Source organism: Geotrypetes seraphini, chromosome 2 (assembly GCF_902459505.1).
Source record: "Geotrypetes seraphini chromosome 2, aGeoSer1.1, whole genome shotgun sequence".
In the NCBI taxonomy this organism is placed as follows: domain Eukaryota; kingdom Metazoa; phylum Chordata; class Amphibia; order Gymnophiona; family Dermophiidae; genus Geotrypetes; species Geotrypetes seraphini.
The window spans coordinates 149051287-149070535 of record NC_047085.1 but is presented as its reverse complement, the minus strand read 5'-3'; the positions used below and the strand labels follow the sequence as shown (position 1 = coordinate 149070535).

Below are 19249 nucleotides of genomic sequence, written 5' to 3'. Positions count from 1 at the left end.
ATGAGTGCGCATGCGTGCCTACAACTGCACCAAACTCACCGCCCTGTTTGCTGTTCCGAGCTGCCGAGGACTCTTCCAAAGGCCTTGGCAGAGGGTCGGCCGCTGCTCCTGCGTGGGACTGGCGAGATGAAGGTGTTCCGGGCGGCGGCCGGCGGAGGCTCGAACCTGCGCAGACAAAAATCCCTCTCCTCACCGACGCCGAAAAGAAGCCCCGCCGCACCTCCTTGCCACCCGCCCCAGCCCCGCTGTCGCAATCCCTCTCGTGAAAACTTCACATGAGGGTTCCGGAGACTGCAGGAGCAGGAGAGGGAGGAGGAGGAAAGGAAGAGAAGAGAGAGACAGACCCATCTTCCTCCTCTTCTGCACTGCCCCAGCGCCGCCATACCTGCTGCCTCACTGGGGGGCACGACCTCGATGGTAGAGGTAACCTGCTGTCACTGACGCCTACACTCATTGTCTGCGTGGTTGCGTTCTGTGCGAGGCGGTTTCCAAGTCTCAACATGGTGGCCTGCGCCGAGCCCCTTATCAAATAAGCCTGTTTGGGGAAGGGAAATATTTTGCTTTAATTTCGGTGGTGTGTGTGCTGGGGAATCGGTGAACGATCTTACATTACTTTAGGTAAAGGGGGGGTTGTTGGGAAGGGAACAATCTTGCTTCCATTTGGGGAGAGGGGTGTGATTTGTTGGGGACAGGAAACGATCTTGCTTTGATTTGGGGGGAGGGTTTTAATTGGTTGAGAACAATAAACTATCTTGGTTTTCTTTGGGGGGAGGGGTGTGATTGGGAGAAAGGCTACTGCTGGACAGGGGACATGGGAGGTAAAAGGAAGGGAGAAGATACAGAAACAAAGAAAGACTGACAGCCAGCCAGGGAGAGAGACAGTAAGACAGGGGGCCAGGGAAGGGACAGAGACAGAAAGAAAGGGGGGCAGGGAGAGAGATAAAAAACATAAAGTAAGAAAGAAACGCCTCAGCGACCCATTGTGCTAAAAGTCTACACATCTATTCTAGCACCCGTTAATGTAACGGGCTTAAACATTAGTTGTAACATAATATACCTGGGATCCTATAAGAGAACTATCAAAAGATTGAGCATTATTCAGAACTCTGATGTTCGTCTTATTTTTGGACTGAAAAAAACAGATCATGTAAGTCCTTACTATAAACTTTTGCCAGTGGAGGCAAGAATTATTTTTAAATTTGCTTGCGTTTGTTTCAAAACTGAGCATGGGAATTTGGACGCCCGTGCACTCAGTAAGCTCAAGGTGTGTAAATAACAAAAAAATATGAAATGGGATACCAATGCAAGGCTCTATTCAATTTTATTGTTGCTATTGTGCTATCATGGACATCCCAAAGCCAGTTGCATTAGTGGGAGGTCGTTATAGTTGCCAAAATGCTGGCCTTCTGATAACGGGCTCAGCTCAATATCTCAAAACACTCTATTATATACTTTTGGCTCAGTATGACATCATCAGTTTGACAGCCAATAAAAATCAACAAAGGAGGTGTTTAAAAGTTAGACAAAGAAAAAAGTTTCAGAAATTACTTTTGTTTGTTTACATTCATTTCTGAATATACATTAACATTTTATAACATTTCCAATATTCCTATATCATTCTTAAAACTTATTTCAGACAATTTGTCTGTGTGTCAGGCAAGCTGCTGACATGTTCTAAACCCTACAAACAGTGCTGAAAATTTGTCAGCCTTAGAGGAAGAGGGCTCTCCCTAAGCTGACAGTTTCAAATTTCATGGATCTTCACACAGAAGCCTTATCTTGGAGGAGAATGAGGGGCTGTTTTTCCCCCTTTCTATGCTAGAGACTGCTAATTATTTCCAGATGTTGTTTTAGGATTTCTTTAGGTTGCAAATATATATAATATGTTTTTTTCAAAACCCATTCTTTTGTTCAATACAGTCACACAATCACTCCAGGGGCCCCTTTCATTCATTCATAACTTGATTCATTCATATTTAATACCTGTTATATCTTAGTTTGGGATATTTCTTCCTAGCTAGCCTAAGGCACATCTGGTATCAATTAACACCACGATGCTAGGAGCGAGAAAACTTTGCACAAAGAAAATGCAGATAAAACAAAGCAGACAGAAGGTCACTGACACAAAATGGATTCCAAAGCACAGAAAATATAGCAAAACAGAGACCAAAATGGAGTCCATGTATCTCTTGATTTCCTTCATGATCTAGCCTAATAGCAAAGTACATAAAAAAATATTATTATGCTTTCCCTTATATTAATCTGTAGTGTGTTTTTCTGGCCTTGGCCACATTTATATTCAGATTTTTATTCACCCGTTTTTCGTACGCTTCTATTTGGGCGTGGCCTTAACTAACACATATGCTTGTATCTAACTAGAGTTACCCAGAATAATACGAAAAACAGACACTTTTGTAGAAAAACTCCAAAAAATACTGCACTATCATGTTCTGATATCCATTCCATTACCGTCCCATAAACATCATCCCCTACTGGCCACGAGCCACTACTCCTCAAAACGCTAACTGGCTTGGCTTCAACCTATCTTTTTTTCTCATTTCGAGTTGGCTCTTACCATTAAATGCACTCGTAGCTCACATCTTTTTTCATTCCAAGCTGGCAAAATGGTTAAGTGAAATAATCTTAAAGGCCTCTTCCTACCAATCTTTTAGGAAATTGTTAAAGACCTATCTTTTTGATAAATTTGTTACTTCATAATTTTTCTGAGTATCCTTTCTTCTGTTATTTCATAACTACTTTTGTATTCTTGTTATTTGTACTTCCCTGGTTGTCAGTTGTCTCTTATTGTGACCCGTTTAAAACTTATGGTATTGTGGTTTACAAAAATAAAGTTATTATTATTACTGGCACGGAAGCTCTCCTCCTGATGCTGAAAAGGGTTCTCCGTGACTGCTACCTATCCTCATAGCAGCTACTGAGAACCCTATGCAAATGAATTACAAGGAGCTCATTACTATTCTGATGAGCTTTCCTTGTTATGCCCGAAAGGGAAGGCTCCTCTCTTTCCGATGAAATTTTTCAGGCAGCTCTGGAGCTGCCAGTAGCTGTTATGCATTTATATAACACACGCACAACAACTGTGTCCTCTTCCCCCCCCCCCCCCAAAGAAAACCCACAGTTAAGCAGGTAAGCCCCTGCTCTCCTTACCAGCTCATCTTGATCACAGCTTCTGAGCTGTGATTGGCTGTGTGGCAGGGGAAGCCCCCAAACAGCTGAGAAGCAGGGGAATCCCTAATCAGTTGAGCCGGCAGGACTCCACAAAGTTGCCTATCTAGATTTTTAAAATCTTTTTAAACAGAAATGCATAAAAAGGGTAGTAAGCAAGCTGAACAGTATGAAAATAGTTCAGAAAGTTTTAATTTGGCTGAGGTAACTGAGCAACAGAATATTAAATGGTAGTAAATGCAGTCCACTCTTCTAAAGACAGAGGTATCAATGGGGTATCCCAGGGCTTTTTCATGGGAAGGGTAGTATTGGGGCTAGCTCTCTTTAATATTTGAGGTATTTTAATATTTGGGGCTAGCTCATCTGCTGAAAAGCACAATTTTTCAAGTTAGTAAGAAAATGACATGCTGAGGGTGATGGAAGAAATGAAAGGAGACTCAAGACACTGAAAAAATGGATAAGTGGTTTAAAATGAGCTTCAATAGGAAAAAGTATAAAATTATGCATTACAGATGCTAAAATCTATTGCCATTTTATCATTTAGAAGCACAAGAACTGGTAACTGTTGAACATGAAAGAAGAATACTCAGCTCAGAATAAGGAGTGGTTGGTGATGGGAGCACTGTGCTGTGACTCGAGGAAGTCCTGAGATATTAGCTCAAAGTTCTCCTCTGCTATTAACATCAAATATTTCACTTTTATGGAGCATTATTGTAGACATGAAAAGAGAGGAAAGTTGTGCATGAATTAAATGAGGTTTAACATGGATAAGTGTAAGGTGATGCATGTTGGTAACAAAAATCTTATACACGAGTACAGGATGTCCGGGGCGGTACTTGGAGAGACCCCCCCCCCCCAGGAAAGAGACTTGGGAGTACTGGTCGACAAGTCAATGAAGCCATCCGCACAATGTGTGGTGGCGGCGAAGAGGGCAAACAGAATGGTAGGAATGATTAAGAAGGGATCATGAACAGATCGGAGAAGGTTATTATGCCTCTGTACCGGGCCATGGTACGCCCTCACCTGGAATACTGCGTCCAGCACATGAAGAAGAACACAGTACTACTTGAAAGGGTTCAGAGAAGAGCGACTAAAATGGTTAAGGGGCTAGAGGAGTTGCCGTACAGCGAGAGATTAGAGAAACTGGGCCTCTTCTCCCTCGAAAAGAGGAGACTGAGAGGGGACATGATAGAAACATTCAAGATACTGAAGGAATAGACTTAGTAGATAAAGACAGGTTGTTCACCCTCTCCAAGGTAGGAACAATGAGAGGGCACTCTCTAAAGTTAAAAGGGGATAGATTCCGTACAAACGGATTCAAGACAAGGTTGGACAGGTTCCTGCTGAATCGGAACGTACGCAGGTAGGGTTGATCTCAGGGCTCTGGTCTTTGACCAGGGGCCGCCGCGGGAGCGGACTGCTGGGCATGATGGACCACTGGTCTGACCTAGCAGCGGTAATTCTTATGTTCTTATGTTAAGAAGTAGGAAAGCTGTGGGCAAAATTGAAAGGAGCTATTGTAAGAGCAACAATCATTTCATAAGGAAAGTAAGCAGAAATAATAGGAAAAGAAGGCCACTTTGGTTCTCAAAAGCAGTAGCTGAGAAGGTAAGAAAACTACACAAATATGGCTGGGAGGTGTTACCTCATGCTCCCTACAGTCCAGATATGAGTCCACCAGACTTCGACCTGTTTCCAAAGTTGAAACAACCTTTGCGTGGACATCATTTTGCATCTTTTTTCCGCCGGTACCCAAGCCATTCGGCAACTGAACAAAAACAGTGTTTTGGATGGAATAATGAAGCTTCCCGGATGTTGGGACTTGGTCATTGCAAAGCAAGGAGACTATATTGAAGGATTGTAAAGAAATACTTGGAAAAAAAAAAAGTATAAATTTTAAAAAATAGTGTGCATTATTTATGAAATGACCCTCGTATTTATAAGTGATATTATTGAAGGGCTGTCGGCAAGGTTTGTCTCTTTGCAGAGGATACCATTTATGAAATTATACTTTAAATTCTCAAAAAATTTGTTTTATGGTAAAAGAATATGGGCGTACTCAGATGTGACAAAAATTACTCAAGAAAGAAGGAAACTATTTTTGTTTTTAAGATAAAATGTAATATCCCTGGGTGCATCTTTCCTTCTGGCCTACTCTTGTAAATGTATCGTGAAGTACACACAAATTAAGTATGTGTTTTTTCTCCCAGATCAGTTAAAATCCTTCTTGGAGCTGAAAAAGATAGCTTGATGAAGTATGCACAGGTGCAATGAGTTAATGTTAGCAAACTTTTGAGTTAGAGTGTTAAGCCTTACTTTTTAATTTTTATGCATTCTGATTTATTCTCTCCTATTATATAGGCTGTACTCCCCTTATTATTAACATTGTGGGCTAAGGAAGGATTTATAATTATTCCGCTTGTAAATTTTTGATGATTTATATTAACATTATTCTACTGTACTTCTATAACAAGAAGTTCTTTTTCTTGTAAATTCTGTTGAAAATAAAAAAGGAAACCAAAATCTGCAATATACAGTGGACACCCCTGAGGAAGGTCCTAGTGAAGCTTGAAGAATGGTCTGGAATTTGGCAGCTAAAATTTAATGCTAAGAAACAGGGGGTAATGTATTTGGGCTGCAAAAACCTGAGGAAATGGTACAGTTTGGAGGTGAAGAACTTTTGTGCATGAAAGAGAAGCAGAATTTGGGTGTGGTAGTATTTGATCTTCAGGTGACCAAACAGGTAGAAAACGCAACAGTGAAAGCTAGAAGGATGTTTGGGTGTACAGGAAGTGGCCAGTAGGAAAAAGGAAGCAATGATTAGATCTCATTTAGAACATTATATACAATTTTGGAAACCGCATCTTTAAAAATATATAAACAGGATGGAAGGATGGAGTCTATCTAAAAGAAGGCTATTAAAATGGTCGGTGGTCTTCATAAAAAAAAACGTATGAGGACAAACTTAAAGATCTCAATATATATACTTTGGAGGAAAGGCGGGATGGGGGCAAAATATGAGAGCTGTTTAAATACCTACATGGCATAAATGTCCAAGAGGTGAGTCTCTTTCAATTGAATGGAAGCTCTGGAATGAGGGGGCATAGGATAAAGTTGAAAGGAGATAGACTAAGAAGTAACCTCAGAAAATACTTTTTCATGGGAAGGGTAGTGAATGCGTGGAATGGCCTCCAAGTAGAGATGATGGAGTTGAAAACTGTATATGAATTCAAGAAAACTTGGGATTAGTACATTGGATCTCTACGGACGAAGATGTAATGGATAGGCAGATAATCATTTTTCTTTGTTTTTCTGTTTCTAGATTTTTCTGTAAAGCAGAGCAACAGGATCATATTATTCCTCTCTTTATTTGCCTGCACTGGTTGCCTGTTCAGTATAGACAATAGATCAAGGTTTTATGTCTTACAAAACCCTCCACTTAGATCCTCAACTTATGTTTCCTCTTTAACAATCCCTTATATACCATCTTTTTTTTACTATGCTGTCTTGGGTTTTGTTTTGTACATCCTTCCTCAAAATTGGCTCACTATGAGTCTACTTATAGTTCTACTTTTTTCTTTGGAATAACTTATCATATCTCAGGTCTGTATTGTCTTTCTCTAAATTTAAGGCTTTCCTAAAAGCTCATTTTTTAACTGGCTTTTGGTAGCTCCGCAGAGTGCCCTTGAGTTGCTAGTATGTCTGACGGTCGGAGTGCTTTTTTTTTTTTTTTCTTTTTTTTTCAGTCATCTCTTGGAAGCATGAATATGGGACAATTTTAAAAGTTCCAGTGTAGGAATTTTGCAAATAATCTATTGTCACTATCTGGTCTATACAAAAGCATCTAGTTAGGATAAATTTATTCTTCCTATCTGCGGATTTAGTAGTAGCCATATTAGTCCTAGAGTATAGGATCAAGTTCAAGATTTTGATGTTAGCTCATAAAGCACTATTTGAATTACAACCATCATATCTCTCAAATTTTTAGGGCTCCTTTTACGAAGCCGCGTTAGCGGCTTTATCGCACGTACATTTTTAGCGCGCGCTAACCCCCGTGATAGCTGAAAAACTACCTGCTCAAGAGAAGGCGGTAGCAGCTAGCGTGGCCGGCAAATTAGCGTGCGTTAAACCGCTAACGCGGCTTCGTAAAAGGAGCCCTTAGTGTTATTTTATGCCCCTAGATGACTATTGAAATCACTGATTCTAGAGCCCATCTTGCTTCAACTAGAAACTGCATTTTTCTATTTGGTTCCAATTTTATAGAATAATTTACCAATGGAGTTGAGGTTTTTTTTCTTTACTATTTTAATGGAGTTCTTTTCAATAATTTCTGTATTGTTTTGTTAACCGCTTTGATCTGCTTGGCAAATTGTTATATAAAAACTTATAATAAACATAAAAGAGAAGAGTCTCTTGAAAGCTCATGAACAGCATTTTTGTTTTTGTTTTTATATTGGTCCTCTGAGGCCACAGTTTACTGTGACTTGGCTGTTTTATTTGAAAATCAGTCAACCAGTTACTATTAAAGTATTGACAAAAACAGGTTTGATAATTCCTACCTGTTTTGTGCAGTTAATGGAAGGATTTAGATTTAATCTTAGGCATTCTGGTTCAAACCTCATGAGCCCATAGAAATCATTGCTACTTGATCTGGGCCAATTATGATGAATGTGTAGTGCTGATGCTTTGCACTTGCTTCTATTTTCACTGGATAATGCAACTATATTAGTTAACATTGTTAATACTAGATGACTGTTACTACTTAGCTTTTTTAAATCCTCTCTTATCTTCCTACGTTACAAAAAGATATTTATAGCGTTGCATTTGCAGTGTCTCTTGCATAAAGCAAATATTTGAGTTACATGATATTTTTGGTATTGCAATATTTTGGTTCATTATTTAGTAGAATCTTATAATGGTAGGCTGTCACACAAATATGAACATAAAGGTAAGTATTACAGAGAGAAACCAGGGGTCTCAAGTGCTCCCAGCCAGAAGCCCGATATATGTTACAGGGCTAATGGCTAATGTGGTGAGCTATCATCGTTCCCGTTTATTTTCTCTGTAAAATTTTTAACTTATTTTTTGCTTTTTAACTTTTTTTGCTTTTAAACTTTTTCTGTATTGTATATGCTTTTTACTACATTTAGCACGGCTGTGTTGCTGATCTATTACTCTTCCACTTTATACATGAGTAACTATTGAGCAAACTTTAGCAACTTCACTTAACTTTCATATTGACTTGACGACGGATGATCTCCGTTTCGCCCCTATACTTCAAACAGGGGCTTCATCAGGAAAGAACGCCAAAGGCAACACTAGAAGTTGCATTTATTTAGTTCATTATTTAGTAGCACAGACTATTTCTTTTTGTTTTCACTGGCACGGACAACACCAATATACTTTATAGGTTTTGGTAGGAAGAGGGGAAACTAAGACTAAGCTTATTTGTCTCTTGAAAGGGATATTGTATATACAGAAATTCTGTGCAGAAGGTTTACATGCTATAAACTGCACACAATTTGATGCTAGTGCAGATTTAGGCACATGAGTTCTAGAACAGTGCCAATTACATGCATAGCTTGCTAAATTAGCTGCTAATTGACTATAATTGGTGTTAATTGACATTAATTTGCAGTTATGCATGGGACTGTCATTAGTCATATTCTGCAGCTGAGCGTGCAGAGTCCATAGTGCACAACTGCAATGGGGAGGGGGAGGGGCATGCCTAGCACTTATGCACATGATGTATAGAATACTATCCATTACATACCTAACTGACAGCAATTAGGTGTAGGCATCTATACCAGCCATTGAGTTAGCATAAGTGCTTGCACCTAAAAGATGCGTAACTGGAGGTGTATCCTGATATTCTATAATGGCAATTGTATGCATAATTGCTGAAATAGAATCCACACTTATTGTGCATCATCCTGGGATCTAATTTCAGACCAAACTGCATTGTGAAATATATTAGTCAAACCCACAAATCCCTTTTAGCAGGTAGAATATTGAATATGCTTGTGCTGGAAATCCAGCTGCTGATGCATACTGCACCAAAAAAGGAAATATGAATCATCTGTTGCACTTTAATTTGGTTTGCATTAGAGAATGACACGGGACAGATTTTTCCCCTGTCCTCACAGGAACTCATTTTCCCGTCCCCTGAGTTCTTTTCCTGTTCCTCTCCCATTCCTGCAAGCTCTGTCCTCATCTACACAAGCCTCAAACTCATTTTCCTGTCCCCTGAGTTCTTTTCCTGTCCCATTCCTGCAAGCTCTGTCCTCATCTGCACAGGCCTCAAACACTTTAAAATCATGTGTTCGAGGTTTCTGTGGTTAAGGCTGAGCTTACAGGAATGGGACAGTTACAGGAACAGCGACAAAACTTGGCGGGAACGGGGAAAAATTTGACCCCATGTCATTCTCTAGTTTGCATGCCCAGTTGTCTCAAAAAATGTGAAAAATCATAATGCATTCTTAAATGGGTTCCCTTTATGCAGTCTCCAGTGCTGAAGACAGAAGCTGTCAGTTTTAGTACTGTTTCTCAAGGGGAGAGGCTTGAAATATCTACCAAGGATGTGCCGGTAGTCCATACAGAAACCAAAACCATCACCTATGAATTGTCTGAGGTAAACTACAAGAAATGATAGAGAGAAAGGAATTTATCTTGAAATACTCTCTCCTTCTCAAGCTTCTTGCATGTCTGTCTATAATGATGGTTAGTGATGCATATTCTTGGTTTCATTAAGGTGGATTCCAATGCTGATATGGATCCAGGTGTACTAATGAGTGCACAGACCATCACTTCAGAAACTACTGGCACTACCACTACCACACACATCACTAAAGTAAGATTTCCTAGCATTTACACTTAAAACCCTTATCTTTATTGTTAAAAAATTATATTATAAATATATACATCTAAATGTTAGTTTCAGTGAATAGGATTTTTTTTGTTTCAAGAACTAGGATGTAATAAAGGTGTTTGAACTCTGACAGACCTATGGGTATCACAGCTGGACAAACATTTGATGTTTTAATGTCCCTATTCCTCCCTCTGTACACATTTTAGGTTTATTCTGTCACCCCTTGTACCATAGATCTTGTTGCTTCTGTCTGTGGGTTAATACTGTATGAACTAGCTCACTGTTCTCTCGGCTTTTTTTCTCCGATTCAGCACAGTTTAATCCCTATATGAACAGCTTCTCTCTTCCACCAGCTTTGCTACTTCCGTGCTTATCTTTGCCGCTAGACTGCAGTAGCCGATTGCGGCAGGGGAATTCCCCCCTTCCCTCATCAGCTGAGCAACAGGGACTCCCCAAAGCCGTGATTCTGTAGCTGGCACCTAAGTTGGATTGCCTGTCGATCATTCGAGAGCACCAGTTACAAAATTGTGGCTTTGGAGAGTCCCTACCACTCAGCTGATGGGGGAGAGGGAATTCACCTGCTATAATCAGCTGAACCAGCTGCTGCAGATAGAGGCCCCCCTCAACCGGCAAAAAGGATGCCTGCTCCATCCTGCCAGCAAACCCCCCCCCCCAACATATCCCCGGCAGGAAGGATGCCCACTCATTCCTGAGCCAATCAGGCCCTTAGGCCCCTCCCCGGTGCATCCCAGGATGCACCGGGAAGCGGAAGGCCCGCCATTCTGAAGAGATGGGCCTACCAGACAGACTTCTTACAGATAAAGGTACCGGGAGGGGGTGTCCGGGTATGTTTTGGGTGTTGCCGGGGGGGGGAGTGCCTCCTGCCAGGGATGTTGCGGGGGGTGCCAGCAGAAGGGAGTGGGCATCCCTCCTGCCAGGGTTTGTTTTGGGGTGGCATCAGGAGGGACTGGGCGGCAGGGACTCCCCAAAGCCACAGTTCTGTAACAGGCGCCCTCAGATGGTTACACAATAGCAGCTTTGGGAAGTCCCTGCTGCTCAGCTGCTGATGGGGTGGGGGAATTCCCTTCTGTGATCGGCTGCTGCTGTCTAGCAGCAAAGATGGGTGCCTGAAATGTAGGCTAGGGCTTTTCCAGCCCTACATTATAGCTACCTATCTTGGCGTGAATCGTGGCTAGGTAGCTGCTTTAGCCCGCCTAATGCTACTTCCGTCATTGGCTATGCCTACTTTGGCGTTCTGCGGCCTAAAGTGGCTACCTAGCCACGATTCCAGTGTCCACCTTTTATTTAGGCATGGGCCGGCGCTTCTGAATGCATTTTTTAGTTACTTAGGCATCGGCATGGCGCCTGCCGACGCCTAAGTTTAGGCGCTGGTTATAGAATTTCCCCCTCAGTGTGCACTAATTTGTTTGAGTGTGTTAAATCCATTAGCATGCCTTAGTAAAAGGACCTTTAAGCATGGAATATGTAGTTCTGTTTCATTTCAGTGTGGGATTTTTTTTTTTTAGCTTTGTTTTTCAAAGTTAGTTTCAAATGTGGCTTTTGAGTAGATTAAAACCAATGCTGTCCCCATGTGATTTTCATCTTGTAGTTCAGAGTATTGTATTGCAATGGTGGGATTATTGTAATGCACTGTATTTGGGTATGTCATCACCCAAATGTAGATCTTTATAAACGGTTCAGAACGCTGCAGCGTGTTTAGTCTTTGATGGCAGTAAATTTGAGAATGTGACACCTTTACTAAGAAAATTGCATTGGCTACCTTTCAAATCTCAAGTGGTGTTTAAGATATTGGTGTTGATTTTTTAAGCAGTTCACCAAGGGATATCAAGGTATCTTTCACATGCTGTGACATTACATCAGCCCTGTCGATCCTTAAGATTGGAGAACACAATGCATTTATCTGTTGACGAGTTACAGCATGTGAGGTATGCTAGTACCAGAGCTATGGCTATTTTGGTGGCAGGGGTTAAAGCTTTGGAATCTGGTTGGACAATTGAGAATGAAAAATAATTTTTTTAAACTCTGAAAGTTAAACATTGTTACTTGGTTTATTTTGTATGTGTATAGCACACATTGACCACCGGATGATTTAAAAGACTCCTGAGACAGGTTTTTCAGCCAAAACACGGTCCGTGTCAAGTCCAGATGTTAACTTTCATCCATATGGTTGCTATTAGTTTAATTTGGCTTGAAGATCAGGTCTTCTCTGCTCACTTTTGTTGTATAAAACATTATTAAAACCATCACTTTTTATAGCAGCTTTTTAAAGTGGTTAAGAAGCAGTGACTGAAGGAATTGATGGATATGTTATCTGTACATTGTTGTGTTTTATACTGTTTTTATTGTTTTTATCATATGATTATGTTGGGGGGGGGGGTTTGCAATCTGTTTAGGCATAAACGGAATATATGTTTTTTAAATAAATAGTTTTTGGTGCATGCTGCTTCATTTAGCATTCAATAAAAAATTTTAACCAGTGCCAGACCTTAGCAAATGTTTAAAAAAAATAGTGCACACTAAATTGGAAAAGGTGAAATTAAAAGTTTTTATCTTAAACAGGAGATTAATTTTCCAATGCATCACGCAGGTTGTACATTGGACCTTGCTCTTTTCACTTTTGCTAATTCTTTTTCACTGTCTAATTCCTTTGGCAGGACATTATCTTGGTCAGATCACCTTTTGATTATCTTTTCTCTGTCAATCCTGGCTTCAGTTAACCATGCCCAGCGTAGTGATGGATACTGGGCACTAGCTTTTCATTGCCTAGGTCCTGAAACACTGTCACCGCCTTTTTGTTGTTGTTGTTGTTGTTCATTTCGTTCAAACTTTGCTTTTTAGTCCTTAGAAAATCATACTCAACTTTGGAATTCTGTCCTTAGGAAAGCCATTAATAAAGTCGTGTCATTAAAATATAGGATCCTCTGAGGTTACTAAGGCCTGAGGACACAAAGCCATGATAAGGGAATCTCCAGCAAGCCCTGACGCGATGGTTGGGTAATCCCCTGTGCTTGCGGCACATAAGGGAGCCCTGGGACTCACCGCCCCCAGCAGCTGCAAGGAAACCCTGGGAATCCCCACCTCCAGCCGACTCTCCTTTTGCTGCTGACTAGGAATCCTCCTTGCCAGCGGTCATGGCTATGCACAAAGCTGAGCCCGCAGATGATTCCCCTGATAGAGCCAACCTGCGCAGCTGCGAACATGCTGGCTTTGTTGATGTCCTGGCAGGAGCACACAGAGCACTTCTTTGGCCAAGAAGTTCTCATTGCAAACCACCACGTAGTAGGCCTCAATGAAAACAACCAGCCAGCTAGAGAAAGAAAAATAAAACTTCCCTTCAGACCGGCATTTTTTTTTTTTTTCTAAAGGCGCAGACCCCTCTGGCTCTCAAAGCTGTAGTCAATGCCCAAAGGCAGAGGTGTACAGCTGAGGCGTACAGCTGAGGCACCACTAACAAAAAAGAGGCATGGGGGAATGGGGGCTAGAGAGACTCAGCCACCTGAGTGTACCAACCCCGATGTGAAGAAGATACCCCACGGGTCACTACTTCCGTCCGGACAAGAAAAAGTCAGCAAGGGCCCTTGTCTATTTCCCCTGTTGAAGATTTCCTGGAATTTACAGGTGTGGCAGTTGTCACCAATGATATGAAAACTGAGATTGTGGCTGAATCAAAATTAAGTGAATAAATTAAAATACAGTACCTATACTTTAAAATTTGGAAACAGCCTTGAGACCTTGTAATTAAAAGATTAAGCTCACAGATTGGTATTCCTTGTCTAAATTTCTGTATGCTACGGAAACTCAGGTTGATTTTGTGACTTTCAAAACATAAATTTATGTACCATTCTTCATATACATCCATGGAGTTTATAGATAAGGTTCTCAGAGGAACAGGAAACTTAAGTGTTTTACAGAGAGAATCTGTTCCTTATAGATTAGAACATACAATGCTAATTGGAAGGTCATACAGAAGTTAAGATGTGTCTGCAGGAAGTAGGGCTTTTTACTGACATGATTGATGTCTGAGAAGGTCAGAGATCAAAAGTGATTTAAGAAGAAAAAGTGAAACACTAGCATCTGCTGGACTTAATATTAGAATGGACTTAACATTAAATTAAGGATTTAAATGTAACATTGACGTAAAGCATTTTTGGAAAGGAAGTCATGTGATCAACTGTGTATTCTAAAGCATGATAATTATTATGAATTATGTCACATAGGGTATAAATCTGTTTGTCCTTGCATTCTCCCTTTGAAGAGTTTCAAGTTCAAGTTTCAAGTTTATTGGCATTTGATGAATCGCTTATCGCAATATCTAAGCGATGTACATAGTAAAAGCCACCAGACGGTGGTTTAACATACAATTTAGACAGGTTAGACATAAAACAAACAGTTTACTAATAATATTATTAAAATTGACTAAAAAAGTCAAAGTAACTTAAATAAAGTAAAAAATTGTTAAAATCTAGACAGACATGAATTAGTAGGGAGGAGGAGGAAAAGTTACAATGTCGTTATTTGTTGAAATATTACATAAAAGGGAAAAAACAATAAGGAGGGAAGGGATTTAATAAAATTTTGTCAAATTATTATATGATGTAGAAAATTTTAGTATGTCATTTCATGTATCAAATGCATCTTGAAATAGAAAAGTTTTTAACATTTTCTTAAATGAGATAAGGTCTTTTTCGCTTCTAATAAAATTTGGTAGGAAATTCCATAACGTAGGGGCCATAACGGAGAATATGTCATTTCTTCTTGTGCCAATAATTTTCAAAGAAGGGATTGATAATAAATTCGAGGAGGATGATCGTAGAGAACGTGTAGAATTATATGGAATTATCATTTTAGATATAAATTGAGGTTCATTGAAGATTATTGTTTTATAAGCCAAAAATATAATTTTAAAAGTAATTCGGTGAGAAACGGGAAGCCAATGTGATTTGATCAATAATGGGGCACTGAAATTGTGATGACTTGCTCTTCCCAGACAATAGAAGCACTGTTAATTAAACCTAATTGTTTATTACATGGCTTTTCCTCATGTCTGTTATTTGAATTCACAGAACGGAGTCTCTAGTCCAGTCATGTGGGAGAGAGAATCCATTCTGGCAATTCTTTTGGCCTCGATGTTCAAGTCTTCCAGTCTAGCTTGGACACCTCCAACAGAAACCAAACCAACTAAAAGCCTAACAGGACTGCACAGGCTTACTACCTCCACCTGCTGGAGACTGAGAACAGACTGATGTTAGGGGGACTTCACATCCCACTTGTACTGCTGCTAGAATTCAGTTTTGTCTTCAGTCTCCACCTGCTGGCAGAGGGGCATAAATCTATCCATCTGTGCCAGTCTGGAGGGACGCTAAAGAATAACTGCACTTTAGAGGAGAATTTTCTATAAAGAATTTCAACAAGACAATCAAAACTTGGTTGTTCAAGCAAGTGTTTGGGAATACCAACAGATGACAAATTTAGGGGATATGACATGTCTGTAAACTGTGTGTCTTTTGATCTTTTTTATTCTTACATGAGAGATATACTTTTTGGTTTTTATGCCAGAGTTCCTTTTTCGTTCTTTTTATTTAAATTGCAAACCGCTTTGACCTGCCCGTTGGTAAAGGTGGTATATGAAATGCAATTAAATTATTTGAGGTTTAAAAGGACATGTGACAAAACAGCAAATGAATGAAGTTTTTATGGCAAAAGCATTTATACAATGTGCTGGTTATCTTCTGTTATTTTGTCATACTTTTTTCCAGGCCAGACAGCATAGAATAAAACTTAGTAGTAATTTCTCTCTGTTGTAGACCGTAAAAGGAGGCATTTCTGAGACAAGAATTGAAAAACGAATAGTTATCACAGGAGATGCAGATATTGATCATGACCAGGTAGAGTATAAGAATATGTAAAACATAGCCGAGTCCTCTATAGGAGGCAACCTTAGCTTTCAAGATACTATTAATTCTGGCATGCCTAATATAATTCTTGGAATAATTTATTGTTCTGGAATATCTTCTATTTTAATCATGTTTCTCATTTGTAAATTGTGTAATATCTCATGAATCTCCACCTTGCTATTGATCATGCATGTTCCACCTCCTTTTTTTTTTTTTCTTCTTTTTCTTTGCCCTTTTGTGGTTTCTTTGGGCTAGGCGCTGGCTCAGGCAATTAAAGAAGCCAAAGAGCAGCACCCTGACATGTCAGTGACCAAAGTAGTGGTACATAAAGAAACAGAGATCACGCCAGAAGGAGGAGAGGATTGACCACAGGTAAGAGGAAGAGCTGATTTTTCTAGGCACGCTCTAAACTGGCATGTGGCAAAGGGCATTTTTCTTTTAAAATCCTCTTTCATTCTCTCCCTGGCATTGTGTAACCTAAGTAAACATACCTAACTTGCATTAACCTGAATACCTCTTCTGTATAGTATATCTGAGCATTGTAAGGGATGTCAGTGACTGAAGGTTTGGATACATTTAGTCCATTGAATTTCCTGATAATCATGTCAGTGGCTCATAAGATGCCCCTCTGCAGAAGACAAAACAAACATCTTTGATCTGCAGTGTCATATGGCTGTTTGCTTGGTTTCATGCCAGTTAGAAAATGCAAGGAAAGGCATTTCCTTTGTTGGCTTGTTTGAACTTTGCTCATTATTCATGCTTTAATTGCTCTTCTTTTTTCATTCAGAGTGCATTGTTCAGCTATTTGCTAATATTTGACTGATTGCTAAAATGATTGGCTGTTAAAGACGGTCTTAGCTGTGCCAACATATTGGTAAAAACAAGCATTGCTGGCTACCCTGTTTGGGGTACATTTAGGTAATTTCAGGGCTTTAAGGTCAAATTTAACTGTGATTGAAGCTAATATTTTTTTACCCAAGGCTGAATGGTTTAATTTCCTCTTAATTTTTGTATTTTTAAACTAGTGCCTATCAAAATAAAGATAATTTACTGCAAGATGCAATCTCATTATTCTGATAGCCATTAGTTTGTTCTTTTGGTAGCTTCTCTTCTGACATTTGAACTTTTGCTGTGGCTTGCTTTTACCTCTCTATATTATCTGGACTCTTGTTTTTAACATAACATTTGTTCTACAAGATGAAGTAATATTTCTACCTCATTATGGCTAGTTTTGTTCAGGAGGGCAAACATTATTGTCTCAGAAAGGCTCTAGATTTATCTCATCCTGGGAAACTATGCTGTTAAAAACAAAACAAATATTCTACAAAAAGTAAGACAAATTGGGGGGGGGGGGGGAACTGGAGATGAAACATTTGGTCTTGGGTGTTGACCCGATCTTTAGAAGCTCACACCACGCCACTAACCTGCTATGCAACAGTACTACCTGCTGACTCCACCCACACTGTAGAATGCTTTGGAATGCTGTATGGAATAGTCTTGCTGCCATTGTGAACCATATTACTCAATAGCAACATCTTATTCTTTGGAATCTTTTTTTTTTTTCCCCCTACATCATTCTTGCCTTCAAGACAGGTAAGACAGGCCATTCAAGGAATTTATTTCAATATTTTTTTCTGTTTCTGCTCTGGGGTACCAAAGATACTGATTTAAAAAAACTACTGTATATATTGGGAGCAACATTTGTTATTTTTGAAGGTGGAGTTTCTTTTTTGGAGTAGCCTGAGGTGTCTTAGATTTGTAATTCTGTTCTAGTCTACAATTTATGGATGTTTGTGTATGTGGAAATGTATAGGGAAAAACTTGTTAGATAAATTTTCAGTAAAATATGGATAAAGCTCAACTAATTGATATGTTGACTCTCTTTTGAACAGGAATAACTTAACTTATATACAATTCCAGCCTTGCACACCCTTGGGAACATGAGACTCTACAGATGTTGGAGAAAACCATTCAAACCTGGCTGACGTAATCTCTCCATGGAATATTTCAATTTGGAGGGATCAGTTGTGGCATTTCTGAAGACACTGGCAGAAATATCTTCCCAATCAGATTCAGCATTAGTAGAAGAGTACTGCATGAAAGCAATTAGAAAATTACAAAAATGCAGCCTTTTACTTTTCCATAAGGTCCCTCTTTTCAGCTGCTCCTGCACGTTCATGAACAGCAGTGATTATCAAAGCCGCAAACTCATGCAACCAATAAACATGCCTTTTGCGTTGATCAAAGTCTAAACAAAGTCAGCTTTGTTAGATGGCAAGCCTTTTGTTTACGGACAAATGAATATTACCCCTAAATTGGCAAAAGCTGTTTAGGTACTATGTATAATGTTTTATCACACTTTAGATGTGCCAATAACCCAATTTATTCAGTACACACAACTTGAATATTGTATTTGTTTTATTACTATGGCCTGATAAACCACAAAAAATCTTTAACCTTGTGAAAAATATTTAAATGCTTATAAAATGTGCTTTGTATACCTGAGTTAATACCTGATAAGGTAGAAACAATTTTAGTAATTTAACTTGAAATTAAAATGTTGCTCTTGACATCGTCCTAAGTTCAGACCAGAGTGCTTACAGTCATTCTTCACAAATCTAAACTTGTAAATTGTGTAGTGATTTGGAGGAATAGTCTATTTCTCCTTTGTGTTCAATATCACAAAAATAATTACTCTGGAATAATCCTGTTGATTTTTTTTTTTTTTAATTATGATTATTATTGATTTACCTTTATGTTCTCACAAAACAATGTTTTCATTTCAGAACCGATTCATATCTATTGCCTAGTTCAGAAAGCCAAGCCTTAAATTGTACAGAAATTCCACTGTATACTCTGTAGTATTCCTGAGTAATACAAGTAGCTGTCCAAAGGTTATCATCTTCATTACATTCTCAGCTGCATCCCAACACATGGTGAATGTATGTTTCTGCATAGTGAAATAAAAGTGGTAAATGCATTCAAAGTGGTATGTGTCTTTCTGTAAGAAAGGGGGGGGGTTACCCTAAATCAGTGATCTTCACTATTTTTTAAGCAGTGGCTTCTTTGACAAATACAGAATTTCAGAGTGAGAGACTGGACCATTGTTGAAGTAGATAGCACCCTGGGCAAGAGAGAAAGGAGAATCCTGCTCTGATATATGGCCCGTTGGTTCATTCAGGTGCATTCACAGCAGCTGGTGTAACCAGGGCTGTGGAGTCTGAGTTGGAAGCAACTCCGATTCGTAATAGAGTTAAATTGTATGTCATGCAAATTTCAT

The 19249-nt window shown here is 39.4% G+C and overlaps 1 protein-coding gene across 13 annotated transcripts in view; it reads left to right on the top strand.

Moving 5' to 3' along the window:
* Nucleotides 1-18949, top strand: part of EPB41L3 (erythrocyte membrane protein band 4.1 like 3) — a 356951-nt gene extending 338002 nt beyond the window's left edge. For 11 of the 13 annotated variants that reach the window (XM_033933990.1, XM_033933985.1, XM_033933988.1 and 8 more), the window contains 5 exons: nucleotides 9689-9817; nucleotides 9938-10036; nucleotides 15880-15960; nucleotides 16225-16341; nucleotides 17862-18949. In XM_033933990.1, the coding sequence (XP_033789881.1) occupies nucleotides 9689-9817; nucleotides 9938-10036; nucleotides 15880-15960; nucleotides 16225-16335 (420 nt within the window). In that variant the 3' untranslated portion in view covers nucleotides 16336-16341; nucleotides 17862-18949. The remainder of the gene's footprint in view (nucleotides 1-9688; nucleotides 9818-9937; nucleotides 10037-15879; nucleotides 15961-16224; nucleotides 16342-17861) is intronic. The other 2 variants (XM_033933982.1, XM_033933987.1) reach the window with 2 other exon arrangements.
* Nucleotides 18950-19249: the final 300 nt, after the last annotated feature.